Source organism: Gouania willdenowi, chromosome 3, assembly GCF_900634775.1.
Source record: "Gouania willdenowi chromosome 3, fGouWil2.1, whole genome shotgun sequence".
NCBI lineage: Eukaryota > Metazoa > Chordata > Actinopteri > Blenniiformes > Gobiesocidae > Gouania > Gouania willdenowi.
In genome coordinates, this window is record NC_041046.1 from 33,718,841 (window position 1) to 33,737,642 (window position 18,802).

Here is an 18,802-nt window from a genome sequence, read left to right on the forward strand (position 1 = left end):
CCTTAGAACATCTGGAGAATTTAGCACTCATAATAAATACAATTTGGAAATAAAATGTGTCAAGAAAAAAATAAAAATGCAAATACTCAGCAGCTTTGAGTTTAACATTTTTAAAGTTGAAAATGTTAATCATAAAACTAATGGACCTACCTAACAGAAAAAAAGCTCAAACTACAAAAAAAGTACATTTTTTACGTTGTGACGTCTTAAAAAAGTGGGAGTAAAAGTAAAAAGTCAACAAAAAATTAAATACTCAAAAAAAGCACAGATACCAGAAAAAACAACTAAAGTACAGTAACAAATTAATTATACTTTGTTTTGTTTTTTATACAAGTAACAAAGTATTGTTACACAGGTGTGAGACACAGGTGTGAGACCAAGGTCATCTTGCTTGTTTGGAGGCAGGAGATAAGGAAAATTAAACACACACGCCCATGGCAATATATCGAGCTCTTTTAAGATATCGAGAATTAATTTATTGGATATCGTCCCAGGCCTAATCAACAAAAAACCCAAAACTGGCAAATTCACTGTCAAAAAGGCTTCTTCAGTGAACCTTGAATGTGGTTAGTACAAAGAGTTAGTACAACTCAATGCAGTATATGAAAATAATCATCAATCACGTATACATCTCAACAAAAAGATTGTCTTTTGGTTGAAGGACTCAAGGATGAAAAATTATCCAAAAAAATGCCTAGAAGACAAGATTGTATCCCTATGAAAAGCTCCTTTTGTGCATAAATGGCTGCTGAAAAGACTGCTAACATTTAAATGAATTGGTGGCTTTTCCCTTCACATGTAATTGCAGGTCTGCCGGTTTCCTGAAATGTCTGTATCATCTTAAGGGGAAATATTGGTCTCTGTGTTTGTGTCGAGCTCCCCAAAGAAGCCATTCTTATGTTGTCATTTCTTTTCTTGCTTATTTTGAAGACCAAGTGGCATGTCTCAATTTAGCTTAAGAATTGTATTAATTATGTACAATAATAATAATAATAATAATAATAATAATAATAATAATAATAATACAACTGAAACCATTAAGGAGGTTTGTGATTTTAAACTTCATTGTAAACCATTGTTTGTTTTTCGTCTGTTTTTAATGGTGTTTGATGGTGGACGTTCCATGTCCCTCTACGACAGCAATGTCAAACTCATTTTCACTCTGGGGCCAAAGATGGAACAAAGAGCAAATTGGACTTAATTATGCCTTAGTATGCACTTCCATGTATAACTGATATACACACAATAAAACACATTACATGCACAACATACAGGCAATAAATGGCAGATTTCAGTCTCTGATGGGTATTCATATTGAATAATCTACAAGAATTTAGTAGGATTGTTTGTAAATATTTGCTGGATTTTAGAAAGAAATTTAGTTTTTTGCACATTTTACCATTAAAATGACTGCTGTGATCTTGGCACAGGAACATTGCGAGCTCCTGCAAATTTTGTGGACTTTCATTGAATTTGTGACGATTAATAACTAATAAATTTATTTGTTCATTTACACAGTGAGAAATGTTTACTCGTCATTTTACTTCATCTGGCGGACCACATTGGGTGATTTACTGAGCCGGATTTGGCTCCTGGGACTAAAGCTCTTCACTAATTGAGTTTTACACAACAGGGTGGTCCCAGGTTTAAGTAACTCCAGTAACACATTTTATTAAAAGCAATTAAAGCAGGTATAATGTCTAAATTAGATTGTTTTAGCACATGTAGGTTGGTAAAGGTGTTAAACAACCCCTACCTGCATTGATTTCTCGCAGCCTCTGCTTTTTCTGCAACCTCTCCTGCTTTTCACGTTCAGTCTTCTCCTTCATTGCTTGCGCCCTTCTCTGCTTTTCCTCAGACTCCTTTCGTCTGAAGTTCTCGTTCAGTGCTTGCTGTTAAAGAAAAAAAAGAAACAGAAAAACACAGATATACAAAACGTATAATTTTTATAGCTCAATAATAGCACAACTAAGAAAGTGTTTTAATAGTGTGCTATCATGACTGTGATCACCAATCAATAGCAAGTCACTTGGGGCTATATTTTCGGTGGTGCGTAAGTCAGAAAAGCCATGCTTCGCTATTCTGCCCCTGTATTTATGACGTTAACTGTGTACCTTCATCCCAATTATGCACTCTAGGTGGAGCGGCCCTGAAATGTGAACATTCCCATTCAAATCTGGCCCTACGCGCATTCTCCTGGTGACTTGAGACTCCCAGAAAGAATCTATTCAAACTGTCCAAATATTTTCATGCTATGCCAACATTTGATTACACTACAAGAGTAAATAAGTGAAACAATGATGATGCCAAAGGATGTCTAATATGTTCACATTTACCAGTTCCAGACAGGACAAAATGTGTTACATTTCATTCTATTTTATCCATTCGTGTGACTGCAACTTATTAAATCAAACTCTGATAGACCTTAGACTTCTATCCAGGCTGCTCAAACTGATGTCCAACTATACTATGTACAACGTAAAAGCCACAGTTTGATCACACTACAAGAGTAAATAACAAGTGAAACATTGATGACAGATGATAACTAATGTGCGCTGATCATTTCTGAACGCAGGAATGTGAGAAGTTAATAAAATCAGGCTTTCCACACAAACGTGAATCTGTCGTTACTATCGTAGGGAAAAACTGTGGCAGGGACAGAAAAATGAGGCCGATCCTCACACTGCAATAATCTGATCAAATCAACCCTTTCCATTGTTTTTCAAAGAAGGCTTTTCAAATTAAAAGTGTGCTTTATCATTTTCATGGATTTCAATTGTGTTTACAAGAGTTCGGAAAACTCCATGTTCCATGATTTCTAGAAAGCCTAAAAAATATGACGTGGCCCAGTCCGCCTTCATTGCTTCAGACTGCCTTCATTGACAAACCACGCGCTTTTGATCGACTTACGAGGTTTTGGTTGATTTATGCGCAGTGGGCGTGTCAGGAGCCTGGACCGGAGAACACACGCAGAAGATAGGCACATGAAAATGCACCTAAGTCCAGACCAGAGAATATGGTCTTTATTGTGACAGAGTCTGGGCTTTTATCAACATTCAACTCCATCCCCTTTAACTGCTCTGCTAGCAGTGTTCACAAATCACAATTCTAAAGCTTTTTCTATGTTTTGTCTTTCTCTGTACTTTGTGTGTGCACGTCATGATTGACAGTCTAATCAAGCTGGGTTCCACTGCTGGAGATGGAAAACTAAGAAGACTGGTCAATTTGGGATTGGTCAAGCCTCCATCAATGAAAACTAGAAAAAGTGGAAGAATGACGTCACCTACAGGCGGGGCAGTGAGCGAGTCCAACGGGCAGGTCAACTGAATCGGCCACGCATTTTTGACATCGACTTTGTGGCCGCCCGTTACCTTTGTTAAATTGAGTTGCCGTTTTTTGTGCTGTTGTTTTGGCACAGAGCTCCCTTTTTACGTTTTACATTCATTTTGTGTGAACCATAGCCTGTGTAATTGACTCACATTACAAATAAATCACTGCTACGTATAGGATTTGTCTCAGCGTCTGCTTGTAAGAACAGGGAAGGTTGGCCTTTCATGTTGCGTTCGGGTACTCCCTGGCTGGGGTGTAATATGAGTTGGGCGTAACAATACAAACTATAAAAACTGTTACATGGTGAACTGAACAAACAGGCAAAAGAAACAGCCATTTATTGAGATCTGCTGACAACTAACTATTATGTTGACTTTGAAGCAAAATTATATAGTCAGCTCAAATTTAAAGCCATTTAATCCAGTTTATTGAACTGAAATAAGTCCTTGAAATATGTAGAGACGACAACAGTGTCAATTACTGGTAGTGGTACAATAGTAGTAGCATACAGTAGTTTGCTGACCATACGCCTGTGTAAGAGTCCTGCATTGACTTAGCACTGCCAAGTACCACTTTGAGTGGATAAATATAGCACTACACATAATATGTCCAGGTACTACATCCATATTTTGATTCGTTAACCATCAAAAAGCTTTAATTGGCATCACAAATGAACTGAATTCTAGACTCCAGATGCAGCCATAACTGGCCACTGAACTCATTAGAAGGAAATAAAAAAAGGCAAAAACAAAGCTCAGTATTTAAGAGTAATTTTAGAAAAGTTAAGAAAATGATTTGCAAAAATAACATCAAATTAGATTTTTTGTTTTAGTCGAAGTCTTTTGACTAAAATGTGACATCATTTGAGTCAAAATTTTCAATTCTAGTCTAGTTTTGGCAGACTAAGATTTTAGTTGAATAAATATGTTAAAGATTCAGTTGACTTCAATACAAAGCATATTAGCTTATGATTCAGTTAACATTTATCAACCAGATATGGGATGGTTTTAGGGTTTCTACATACACATACAGATTTGATCCCTATTATCTAAACATTAGCTTAACCTACTCATTTACTAAAGTGTACATTGTATATTTGCGATAATTTAAATGCAGGCAAGTGTCCCTACTGTAGTGATCGCTGAGATCACTACGTGCGCCCATTACAAAACAAAATCTTGCCTGTAATGGTTGCATACTCAGAGCATGGTGAATGGCCTCTAAACTTTTAATATTAATATTAACCTAACCACAAGGAACAAGTGTATCATAGTGTATCAATGTTTTTCCTGCAGTCTGTGCCTTCTCCTCGCCCTCCAAGAGCTCTCTTTTCTGTTTCAGGTGTCTTGATGTTTGCTGGTTCCTGATCGATGGTTCACATCTCAACTATTCTGGCACAATTGAAAGCACTGATCATTGGTTCACAACTCAACTAGCCTGGGACATTTGGATGGCCTATCCTTTTCTGTTTGCCCTTCTGTCCAACCAGTCGAAGCGGATGGCTGCCACCTCTGAACCTGGTTCCGCTGGAGATTTCTTCCTATAAAAAAGAGGGAGTTTTTTTCTTCCCACTGCCGCTAAATGCTTGTTCATGTGGATCTTGTCGGGTTCTTTCTTTCTTACTGTGGACCATATATTTTAGGCGCACTGAGATGACTTTGTTGTTTGCGCTATATAAATAAAGTTGAATTGAGTTGAGTTTTCTTTTTAAATGCAAAGTTTTGGTTACTGATGGTAAACATTGATGTACAGGTCAATATTTTTCCCTAATGGTATTCAATTCAGTAAAAAAGCAATTAGACAACAAACGTATATGAATGTAATTAAAATCATTGAATTAGAATAATTGTAGGAATGATCAAGGTTTAAAAGAGGTGGCCAAAATAGATGCCAAATTTGAAATTTTTATAAAACATTACACTGTCCAATTTGATGTGAAGCTATTGTCTTATGGACGAGAGTCTATTTGTGTGATTGTCTACGCGCATGTGTTAGCAAAGGACACAACGACTAGCTCTCAGAGGAAATTGCCCTGTGCTCTCCATCACTGCAGGTCTGCTTCGCCCACCGCCTCTCATGGATGTCCGCCATTAGGCACGCTTAATTGGATTCCTGTCAGATGCACAGCCTCGCCCTGGGTCTCCTTCCAACGGGTCACTGAACATGTTGTATGTGTGTGCAAAAGTATGTGCGTGTATATGTCGTTGAGTAAAAACACCACGGCTGCATTTAAAAAAACACACTCATTATATGACCAACATGTACACAGTTCAAGGCTGCGCTCACCCCGGTCGGTGATCTTGAGACGGCACACACCTATTAGCATGGGCCTTGGCACAGCAAGGTAAACGCTGACACAGATTTGACCGGGAGGTTACGGTGCTGAGATTTACAGTATGCCAGCGCTCATTGACCTAGCCTTGGCTCTTCCCAAGATATGTCTACATGACATGAGCATTTGAAGGAAATGCTGAGGGTGTAAGCCGCTTCACATTGAACAACAAAGTGGAATAAACAGGCACATTGAGGTTCTGACCAATGACTCTGGTCTAAAACAATTAGCTTGTTCACCTTGCAGAGGCAGAGTTATTAACTGCTGTGTTTGCTCAAAGCCACAGCACCCTGGAAGCTAAATTGCAAGTCCAAATGTTTTGCTCTCTAAAGGTTTGATTTTTACTACATAGAAAATAATGTAAAAACTACAAGTTTGGTCAGTCCATTTTGGTTGTATTTGAATTCACATGTCAGCAGGGTTAAAGGAATTGTAAGATATGTTATAGTCTGTGTGGTTTTTATTACTTTATTAGTTATAGTTAAATGATTAAACGATAGTTAGAATATGAAATTATCCATGATTAACTGTGTGTGTGTGTGTGTGTGTGTGTGTGTGTGTGTGTGTGTGTGTGTGTGTGTGTGTGTGTGTGTGTGTGTGTGTGTGTGTGTGTGTTTGCAAAACATATCCATTGTCCACCATAGCTGGTTTAAACTAGTTTGGGCCAGTGTGGGGGTATGTGACCCACTGCATGGACATATGAGCCTTTTTCTCCCCCAAAGTTTTTGTGTTACCATATATGGTATTAATCCTGCACCCAGAGCGCTGTTGCACAGCCCTCTGGGTGTGGTCTATGTTTTCTATAATAAATACCTGGTTCTGAGGCATCACCATCAGAGCAATCCAACTTATATCGGACTTTTGTGTCTCTTTTTGTTGGGTTTTTCTCCGAGCTGCAGCTCGCACCTCTCTGCCTCTGGTCGCCTTTTAAGTCAGATAGTGTTTTTCTCCCTGAGTTGTGATTGCAACGGTCTTAACGTATTTAGACCCAACATTCACATTTTAGCAACGGTCTTAACGTATTTAGACCTAACAGGAATTTAATAGAAGTAATATAGATATCATTATACCAAAAGCTGCAAACACATTTTCAATAATGACATTCAGCATCACTAACTTCCTCCACACATCACAAAACTTTTGATGGCTTAATGATGGCTTCTATGTATGCCATAAATGTTTCACTAGTGTCTCATTTGTACCTTTTACGGGACCTGCTGTTGGCTTGGATTTGTAATATTAGGCAAGGCTTACTGGTTGGTTGTCAGTTGAAAATAATTCACTCTTTTTTGTTTGTTGTTAAAGATTGTGGTAGTTCTAATACTGTGCTGCCGAATCTTTTTTAGTCAATGCCAAACTAAAAAGCATTTGCTCTCAAAGCAAGTTTTCTGATACTGAGCAACACAGATTTTCCTTTGATTTCATCACTTGTTTGATAAAGTCACTGGTTCCCCTATAGAGGCAGGGCTCACAGCATTAATGGGCCTCCATCACATTTCACAGTGGCCAGGCTGTACTTTCCTTTCGAGGCATCATTGTATTACAGAAAAAAGGAAAAATAAATATGGACCACAACTCATGTCTCGATATCTTTTCTAAAAATGTCGATATACAATATTAATCTTGATATTTCCAACTCAATGAAGTGTTACCAGAAATACAATTCTGGGTAAAATTGCTGGTGAAAAATACCACACAGGCACATTTATTAACAAACAGCTGCCCAATATGTGCCACTTTTGGCTTTTTCACCTATAAGGGACAGCACGTTTGAGTGAGTTTTGTCATGTGAACAACTTTCCATGCTGTTCTGAGAAGTAACAAAAGCAGCAACTCCTAAAACTAGTATATGAAAACAAAAAAAGCTACAAATATATATCTCATAAATATATATATATATTTATATATAATATATATCTCAGAAATACAGAACATTTGTAAAGGACACTGTTTAACAGGACTGTACGATGTAATTTGTACTGTGTAATTGTATACATCAAAACAAGTTAAAAAAATATATAGATACATCTCGATATAGGCAATACTGTAATTTTCTATATCGCCAAAATATAAAACTTTATATATCGTGAATCACAATATATTGCTCAGCCCAATTGAATAGCTAATCTGACTTAGTAAGTCTTTCTGTTTGATATGTTCAGTTACATCTAAAAAGGTCAATATTTTGCATCACTCATTTCAAAAAGTGAAACCCATATACAGTATGATAAAGACTCATGTGACAGAGTAAAATATCTGAAATATATTGGCCAGCAAATTTGCCTGACCTGAACTCCAGATATAATCTATGGTCTATTGCCAAAAAGAAGATGAGACACCAGAACAAACAATGCAGATAACCTGAAGGCTACTGGGCTCCATTCCACCTGAGCACGAGCAGTGCCACAGGCTCATCGCCTCCATGCCACGCTGCATTGATGCAGTAATTCATGCAACTTTCTGAAATGAGTGACAAAAATATACTTTTTTATGGTATTCTTATTATTTGAGATGTACATGTATCTAAGAATATAAATTAAAATTACTGATCACGTTATATAGATTTAAACTCCCGTTCTTTAGCAAGCATTGCTGTTACTCAACCATTTGATTATAATGAGGTGAACAGCACCAGTATGGACATCTGAAAAACACAAAAAAATAAAACACATTTTTGATAGAATCATTTTTTGTAACTAGTTCAATGAAAACTAGATGGGTGAAATAAGTGAAGAAATATTGAAATAACCACATGGGACTTATATTGGACATTGATTCAAATTAAGGATTCCATTAGCTTTTCTAACATTATATTTCAAAGTTCAATAAAAAGCAAAAAGTATATTTGGAATGTAAGCCAGCTTGCACCTGCATTTCCTAATAAATTATTAATTCTATTAAACTACAACAATACTCCAGTTACGGTCCATTTGTGTGGTATATGTGAAGCTAGGGGCCTGAAAAAAACTTAATAGGCAAAATAGCTACTATTATTTTTCCCTTCCATTGTCCTGTGCCATTAGACCTAATGATTATACACTGTGGCTATGCCAGAGCTCACAGTCACATCATACTGTTAGGACCAGAGGCTTCAGTGGGGGCATAAATATCTGGACTTCACAGGAGCTTGATCTGCTCATCATTAGCCTTTAACGTACGCACGCACACAAATCCATAGCATCTCTAAATCCATCAAAACCACTTTTACTCGTCTCAGACACGACAGAAAAAGATCCAGTTGGAACAAAGAATACCACTAACTGGTATACTGGCTAACAATAGACATAAATTAAAATTCTTTTAAAAAACACTTGTAGCATGACGTTGTGCAACATGATTTATTGTTTTTGGATAATTCCATCATTTTGATCCCTTTGGAATTAGCTCATTAAGTTTAGACAAAATAAATGGAGCAATAGCAAAGCGACCATTATACACAACTCTGAGGAGACTGTGATTTACTCATCCTGAAAAGAAAAATGCAGCCTTCCTTAAGGGGGCCTCCAATGTATTGTAAACGAAAAGAACTTGTATGGATTGTGTTCCCACATTTTATTAAATAGCATCATCTAAAATAACCACAGAAAATCAGTATTATTACACAAGCAGAGTTTCCCTTCTCCCAGTTAGCTAATGTTTGCTAACAGATATGGGGTAACACAAAAGTTCATTTTTTTTTTTTTTTTTCCTTTAACGACATTCTGCAACACTTTATAATAACTGTATGTTATAAGTAGTTAATAGATCATTAATAAACTTAGTTAATGAGTTATAAAATGTTCAGGATTTATAACTCTCATAACCATTAGATAACTTACAAGCTGTTGGTTAACAATTTATGAATTACATGTTAACTGTATGTTAATGATTTATAACTATACCTTATAAATTAGTAATAGATCATGAATAAGCTAGTAAACTACTTAAAATGTACCTGATAAGTATCAGTGAAAACGTTATATTCTTTATTGGAACGTTATTCTAAAGTTCCAACTATTCCTTATTTACTAAAGAATATAAAGTTATAAAAGTTGGTCAAGAACTACAGGGAACTTAAACTGTAACAAAGGTTTATGTACTAAATATTAAGGTCCTTTCAATTATACAATGTGTTTATTTTGATTTTATATATAAGTTTTTTTTTTAATAAATTTGCTAAAATTTTTCCATTTCTGTTTTTTTCTGTCAAGATGGGGTGTTGTGTACATTAATGAGAAATAAAATGAACTTTTTTGATTTTAGCAAATGGCTGCAATGAAACTGAGTGAAAAATTTAAAGGGGTCTGAATACTTTCCGTACCCACTGTATATATATATATATATATATATTCCGTTTCTCACAGTATACCTACAGTATGATAAAAAAAACAACAAAACAATTTCTAACTCATTATTAATGATCTATTAATGACTTATAATGGAGATTTATTATAAAGTGTTACCAGACATTCATTTTAAATACATTATAAAAAAAACAACTGTACTCACGATGAACATTGAGCGGAAGTTGCTGAGGTCAGTGAACAGCTCCTCAACTGAGGTCTTCTTGGGATCAATGGCAAAGTACTCCAGCACATTTTGATACATGGTCTCCATATTGTTGTGCATGATCACCAGCTTGTCGTACTGCTCCCGTGCAATTTGGCAAAAGCTGTAAGGTCTGTAGTGAAGGATGATAACACATTCATCAAATGTTCATGAGAGCGCTGATGCGACAGACAAATTTGAAGTCCAGGCCTGTAACAGACCTAAAGCTGATACTCAGTCAATGTTGAATTGAAATGCTGACACCCAAATGTCAGGTTTCTTGTGTCTGTTCACACCCCATATCGCCACCCCCCAGACTAGCTGTTGGCAAAGCCTTTCTTTCATACTTGATAATAAACTATGCAGACATAACAATGTAAATACCTTATCCAATACACTGCTATGGTTTAACTGAAACTGAAGGTTTACCATTAAAATAGTCTCCATCATTGCATTTTAAGGGCATGAAAATTCAGCAACAGCAAATAATGAAGTATTTGCATTTAGCCGCGTTCTCAGCGCTGGCTCAGAGCCCAACTTAGCAACAAGTAGCACAGCTTGTGCCTATTATTTTCAGGCAACATTCAACCGAAAGCACGAGCAGATACAACAAACTACAGGATCCTGACGAGAACAAGGCTTATGAGGTGGAATGTCAACCTAGGTGGCAGTCTCATATAAATGTGAATCTATAAGTGTATACATTCACACAGATGTACAAACACGTGTATGTATGATTGGTTATTTCTCAAATACAAAGCCATGCTGTGTCACTTCCCAAAACTATGTGGCCATAACTGTACTATTGCCACATGTTTCCCTATCTGTTATTTCTCCAGATGTTTCTTTCTCTCTTTAGAGAAAATTATTGCATTATTTTTTGGCAGTTTTTGGCACCCACTTTGGAAACATTTATTTAGGGCTGAAAATACATACAACATGTTTTTGTTTGTTTTTTAATAAAATCCAGAATGAAGATTCTGGTGCCAGGCAACAGAAAATTGAGCAAAAGCCAGTCTCTGTGAACCTCTGTGTTGCACACAACTTTTCTGCTAACTCTTCCAGGCAAGCAATGAGGGCACACACCCCTAGGCTGTTGATCAAAACTACATGAAGGAGGCAAGGGAGGAGGTGTATTATTGAAAACCCACTTACACACACCTGGTTTGAGGCATACCTGTCAACCCAATCTTCTGAAAGAAACCATGAATGCATTGAATAATTTACATCACTGTCAAACAAATATGGACAGCTGTCAGTGACTGAGCTTTGTGTTTCAAAATAGGAAATAGAACAAAAATATATGAATATATTTTGCTTTTTTTGTTGACTCCATTTGTTAAAATTGATGACTGGCAAAATGATAGTAAAAGAGAGCCTGATAAATTGGAAGGCATGGTTATAACTTATTTTCAGGGTTCAATCATGTTGTTCAGTTACAATTACATTTTCACAATTCAATTACGATTACAGTGACCACCATTTTTTTTCAATTATATTTACGTTTTATCCTCAGAAAGTCAATGACAATTACATTCTCATAGGCCTGGGGAAAAAAATCGATTTAATCGATTTATCGTATTTGTAGATAAAAACTATTTTTATTTTGCAAATTCGAGTTTAAAACTGACTTTTTCGCATTCCGTCTTTGTGGGTTACCAAAGCGCGATGTGAGCCAGCCCCCTTTGTTTACCCTTTAAGTAGGATATATGTGTGCCACAGGTATGTTTAATTTTTTATTCACACTATGCTGAGATGCTAAGGAAAGAGTTTATTATTTTTTTTTAATTGTAATGTTATATGTTATAAAATATGTAGTTATCTGATTTCGTAATCAGAAAATTTAAGCTACTTTGAAGTTGTTGCACTTTTGCTTAAACCTAGGATAAAGCTTACTTTTTATTTTGGGATTGTTCTATGCATTTTAACTCTTGAGGACGATCACAGCAATAAAGTTGCACTTTTGACAATATATCTGATGTCTGCAGTCATTTTTAAATGCATTGAAAAAAAAAAAAAATCAAAAATTGAATCGAAACTTGAATTTTTCTTTAAAAATGTGTAGATTTTTTTTAGGCAAAATCACCCAGCCCTACTTTCTCAATTACTAAAGTTCAATTACAATAAATCACAATTACTGAGGCTGAAATAAATAACCTAATAAAAGTTAAACTTTCTCTTGCTGTTAGCATCTCTTATGATAACGGATCCTAAATCAGCTGTAAAATACACTAAAAACAATTATCTTCTGATCTATTGTTTACCTTGTTAGGGTTCCTAATCAATTAAAATGTAAGTTTTAATATTTAATATTTTAAATGGTAAAATGTGAGTAAGCTTGACATAAAACATATTTAAATAACTGTCAACTACATATATGTAGAACTGTAAAATGGCTCCCAAGTTTTGCGTTAAAATATAACGGACAATCTTTATAGAAATGTTATGACAATTACAAAGTCAATCATCTAAACTCAATTACAATTGAATTACAATTACAACAGTACCAGATTTTTTAAAATTACAATGTAAATATAATTAATTATTAATTACGCAATTACAATTATAAATTACCCCAACCATGGTTAATATACAACAACAGAACTTTAGAAGAAGTGAGCATGACCTAACAGTTAAAAAGGATATAGACATTTTAGTGAAAAACATGTCGTTGGTGTCGTCAGAGGAAAACGTCTCCAGGTCTTTTTCCAGTTGCAGCAACTGCCTCTCCATCTGCCTGAGGCTCTTTTCCAGGTTCTCTGCAGACACTGAAACACAATTGTGAGTCAGTTATTTTCCGACACGCACATGTACATAAAAGCACAGAGAAATGCAGCAAGAAAACGTGACACGGAGGGAAGAAAAGACATGAACACTCATTTAGGTGTAATATTAATGCATTATTATTTCGAGGCTCTATGTCAGAGAAACAACATCAAGCAGATAAATAACAAAGAAAAAAAAATAAATAAAGCTTGGCTAGTTGTTAAGTCTGCTTATGATGGGTTCACACTGTGTCAGAAACACCAAAGGATTGAACAAAGAAAGAGAATCTACAAACATCCAAGACAAAAGTATTGTTTTATTTAGACCTTTTGTTTGTATTTCTGTTTTAAGGTAACATTAATTACAGTAATGTAGCAACTGTCACTTTTAATGTGGTGAAAGCAAATGATTGCTTTTGGCTCAGGTTGAAACCGCATGCGTGTTCTCATTACCATAACCAACGTAACAAGCAGAAACCATAACTGCAGCCCTAGGGTATAAAGAAGCAGAGAAAATATATTCTACACCCCTTATCCTTTGACTTTGTTCTTGTCAACAGGTGTAAAGATCATGCAGGTGGAAGAGCAGAAAAAAAAAAACACAAGTTTCCCTTAACGTGGGCTTGGTTGACACTTTAAGCTAGTCTTTGAATATAGCATATGGCTTAAATTACCCTGATTAGCCCCTGCTTTACAAAAAGGCATAAGCTGATTAATTTTAAGTAGTTTCAAATTTCCCCTAATCCTAATACATGTCTTTAAAGGACGAAGAAAAAAAAAAAAAAACTGTAGAGCAGTTAAGCTACCAACTTAATTTTTTAGCATAAACCTCATTCACAGATAAGGCACAATTTTCCACAAGCTGTCTTCATACAACAGTAAAAAATGAAAACCTTGTATTGATAATATTGAACAATCTCCCACAAATTGATGGGGACCCTTCATAATAATTATGTTTACAGTATACTTTCTCTAGTTAATGTGTTTTCTTGTGGAGTTTTTTTATACATGTGGTTTCCTCTGGCTTTAACAAAAGCATGAATGTTTTTTTTTTTAACCCAGAAGTGCGATAAGAACAATTGCAAATATCAATTAGGAATGGGCAATTCTAACAATTCATAGTGAACAGAAGCTTGAAGTTCTCTTTAAATGTTGGGGTTACAGTGCGTTTCATTAAAAATTGCAGGGGTTGAAGCTGTTTAAGGTTGTTTTGAATTTTAGGTTTAATAAAGCAAAAGGGAAACAAAGTTATTGCAGTTGCAAATAAAGGTACAAAAATAAATAAACTTCTGACGGAGAAAAAGTCAGTGGATGTGTACACTGTTGTCAGTCCAGATAACAAAATAACATAAGCACCTAGAGCAGAACAAACACCACTCCCTCAGTCGCTTCTCCTCAGCGCTTCACAGAGCCGTGTGTGTGTGTGTGTGTGTGTGCTCTCACAGCTGTTAAACAGACATCTTCATCGCACTGAAAGCTCATTATTACGGTAAGTTTTTCAAAACATCTGCAAGTGCCTGCCCTTCCTTCAATAATGTTTTGTATGTTTTTTTGGTTGTTATTTTCAGCACTACGTCTGTTAATTGTGGTCAAAGATGGCCAAATGACACCAAATAATGTAACATTAATGAATCAAACAAAATCAAAAACAAAAGAAACATCTAAAAACAGGACATTTCTTTTTTTAAACCTCAGCAGTGGACGACGATTTACAAAAGCCATCAATTCAAATTTATTTAGGGCCCTATTCTCCCATTGCGCGTTAGTCGGAAAATCCACGCAGCTGTGCGAATTCTGGCTGTGCGGTATTTTCCCCCTCTACTTAACTATCCAGTGTTTACAGCAGCCTGCAATTGTACCAGCAGCAAGGAAAAGGGCTCTGGGAGCACTTATTAAACAGTTAGCTGACCAACGCTATTTCTTTGGATCATAGGCGGACAGAACAGGCACGGAGATGCTGCTAAAATAACACCCAAGTTTATCAGGCTTGAGGTCTAATCTTGTCAAGAAATCATTTTTTTTTTTTTTATTAAATATAGTTTCTGTGCATTATAAAACAGAAAAAGATCACAAAAATGTATTTGGTTGTTAATAAACATTAAATTTAGCATCTGTGAATTGGGAGTAGGCCTGCACGATTATGGCCAAAATGATAATCACAATTATTTAAATCATTATTTTAATCACGATTATTCAACCTGTTAGGAAAAACATTTGTATTTTTAACTACTTTTCAACAAACAATATATGAATAGTTTAAAGTGCAAAAGAAAAGCTTTAAATAAGAAAAAACTATCAAATTGTCATGGATTAATTAATTAACAAACAATTACGTACTTATGTCAATCAACTCATGGGGCCGTGTTGACATGTGCAACACGGGCGCACTCCACACCTAAAAAAAACCTCTAAAACTCTCCAATTTTCTCGTCTGCTGCTCACTTCCACGTGAATTTAACAGAGTATTATCACGTGAACCTATTGCTGAGAGTCACACAGGGTGTGTGTGCACCGACACCGACACCTGAAGCTCTAGAGCCGCTGAAGCATTGCTCGTGCTCGCTTGTTATTAAAGTAGTTTAATGAAGCCTTAATCATGTGTTCGCCCCCTGGTGGTTGGCTGACTACTGGGGTTGAGAAAGTGTCTGATTAGATATCCAGTAGAGCCCACATTTTAATGTAAGAATTGCCGACGATCAGATTATGTGGAGGCCAAAATCATGATCATGATTTAAATTTGATTCATTGTGCAGCCATAATTGGGAGTGGGCGTACAATATGGCTAGATAAACTAAACCAATGGGAATTACTCAACAGCGTATCATTTTCTTTCATCAAAGTATGTTATATTTCTAACTGAAAAGCTTTGGATATATGAGGTTTATGTGTTGTTGATTGTCATAACCCAATTGTTAAATGAACATAACTTTAGGAATATGCATTGTAAGACTATATACCATTTCCATTGTGTCCTAATGGCCTTCTTCGTTGAACATTGCGAGTCCAATTACTGTACAAATGTGGACATTAAAGGTTTTTAGATGCGATGGATCGCAGTGGTTTGAGCCACTGATTTGTAATGCAGCTTTGTTGAACTGAGATATGATTGTATAAATCAGACGTTCCACTGGCTGGAAAACCCACATATCACATTATCTTTTCATTAGGCTGTGCGCTCAGACCATCCAAGACTACTGCAGCATCCATCCCATTGTTTGTGTCATATCATGAAGCCTAACAGCCATTTCTGAGTGTAAGGGTTTTTTCTGTTTTGGAATTATCATTTCTTTTTTTTCCAGATTTAATCATGCCTTCAGCTTGTTACTGAAACACAGTGCATAACATGAACGGTAGTCATTTATTTCAAAGCGGAAAACATGGAGTCAGACAGTTTTTCTGTTTTCTCCTCTTTTTTTTTTTTTTGGGTCTGCCAAAGAGCAGCAAAACTAAAGCCAATAAAAACTATCCTTGTTTGGGGTTTTTGCCCATTAAAATATTTAGCTTATCTGTATAATTTTGATTTTAACATTCGTAAAGGAAGTTGACAAAACCCTGCAGTTAAACCTTAACAAATGATGTTGAATGAAAAGTAAGTAAACAAAACGTGTGCACCACTCAGACCCATAGAGGACTGAGGAAAGAAACTTTTAAATATGTCTGATATTTAAACAAAGTTTCACACACTCAGAAGGAACATGTATAACTGCATTAAAAGTACCGGTGGTTCTATGGCTTACCTCTGCTGGCTCGGTCTACATGTTCCAGATCATCGGTAAACTTGATTACGTCTGTGAATTTCTCCTCGCACACTTCAGCGAGAAAGTGAAGCAGTGTAGTCTTCTGGTCTGCAGACTTTGTGTCCTTGAGCTATCATCAAACACACACACACACACACACAAGCATATGAATATAAACATTTTTTGCAGAAAAGAAGGAAAGTAAGAAAACTTTAACATGCACAATTGGTTGTAAAAACTTTGCCTGAACTTAAGTAGGATTTTTCAATTACATAGAATGAAGAAAAAAAAAAACATGTTTTACCAGATTTGTGTGCAGTGATTTGTAACAATGTTAACAGACAAACTTTTATATCAATATGCAATACAGTATTTAATATATGTGGTAAAAAAAATTTTTTTAAAAAGAAGCAAGTAACTTGGTATTTATATTTTATTTTAAGAATCTGCTAGGATTTGTAATAACCATATAAACTATGTAATTAATACAAAATTATTGTAAATAAACTCCGAAATCAATGCAAACAGCTTTATATATTAAGAAAATTAAGGATTTTTAGCTGCAAGATCCCAGACATACAGTAAAAAAAATAAAGAATAAGGTTAACTAAAATTAGTTTACTGTTATGATTAAATAGTAACTGGTGTAGCTTTTTAATAGATTGGATCATGATGGGAACCAGGGTTGACAGTAATCACTGTCGTGTATTACTTCAAAGCCGGAGCCACATTTATCTTGACTTGAAACTTACTGTACAAGGAGTTTTCAGCAGGCAAGGAACAAATAATAAGCCAGCACAATGTACACATGATGAAATATTTAGTAAAGTGAAGCACTCAGTTTTTTGCTGCCCTAAAATAAGCCACATTTTGTCTGGAGGTCTTAAGCCATGATCGCACACTAATGGTGAAAAAAATTCAGATTATTGTTATTCAAAACCTATTTGGCCTACAGCTCTTACAGTTCTCCGTGTCAGGTTATTCTAAATATGTTTAAAAACAAGTTGTGAATCGTGAATGACATTTTAGTTTAAAAATGAATGTCAAAATATTCAAGCATATGTCTCCGTTTACAAATTCAAATAGAAGGAAGAATGTTGCCAGGAATCATTGTCAAATTTGCAAGCTTTAAACATGGGGGCTTTGCTTCAATTAACTACATTTATGGTTGCCATTAAAATTGTGGAAATATTTTTTGGCAGCCCTTTGCAATGTTGTTGAAATTTATTGTGGCTGAAAAACGGGTTACTAACTAAAGGCACAATTATGCACACGCACACAGACAGTAATGAAATGTAAAGTTGCCTCAATATCATAAATAAAAAGAACTGAAAAGCTCCACAAGCAAGGAATTCTTCTTTTGATGAAATGACCAAAACACTTTATAAAGCTGTGCCTCAATGTCAATTGCTAGCAAATAGGCCTGTTGCCAGCAGAAGGCGACAAAATAAATAAGTTTGCACAGCAGCCACTCGTCAAGGTCAGCCGGAAGAATTTGGTTTGGAAGAAGTGCAACCAGCAAACTTTGCAATCAACCGAGGAAACATCCTCAAGTTTGTTTGCTGCATGGCTGTTTAATGTGCAGCAGCAGAGTACAAAAACACAAATTTGACCTGCCCGTTGATGTTGCAAGTGCTCACTATCTGACTGTGGCTCTGAGAGCCTTTGTCAATAACAGAGTGAAGTGAACTACTGGTAGATTTATGTCAATTTATTGACTGTGTACTCTCCATCTACAGTATGTTGACCTATATGTTCTGTCGTGTAATATCATTTCAAAAGATTGTTGTAATTATTATTTATATATTTATTTTTTCAACATTTTTATCAGTTATATTACAATACCAAAGGTAATGTTTCTATATATTCAGGACAGAATTGTAGGTGTTGTGTAGTACAGTAGTTCTCAAACTTTTATAGTTCAAGTACCCTCTCTCTTATTTCTGAATCACGTGAGCTGGGTTTAGACCGTCGTGAGACAGGTTAGTTTTACCCTACTGATGATGTGTTGTTGCAATAGTAATCTTAGTCCAAATACCGCATTTTGCTCAGAATTCTATAAATAAACAACTATATAATGATGGAATGCATAAGTGATAAAAAACAATCTA

The 18,802-nt window shown here is 35.6% G+C and overlaps 1 protein-coding gene across 2 annotated transcripts in view; it reads right to left on the reverse strand.

Annotated features, from left to right (window-relative positions):
• LOC114454694 (protein diaphanous homolog 3-like) overlaps positions 1-18,802 on the reverse strand; it is a 153,438-nt gene that overhangs the window by 59,719 nt on the left and 74,917 nt on the right. For both annotated transcript variants that reach the window (XM_028435328.1, XM_028435327.1), the window contains 4 exons: positions 16,692-16,821; positions 12,836-12,957; positions 10,151-10,315; positions 1,757-1,892 (listed from right to left, as the gene is read on the reverse strand). In XM_028435328.1, coding sequence (XP_028291129.1) covers positions 1,757-1,892; positions 10,151-10,315; positions 12,836-12,957; positions 16,692-16,821 — 553 coding nt within the window. The remainder of the gene's footprint in view (positions 1-1,756; positions 1,893-10,150; positions 10,316-12,835; positions 12,958-16,691; positions 16,822-18,802) is intronic.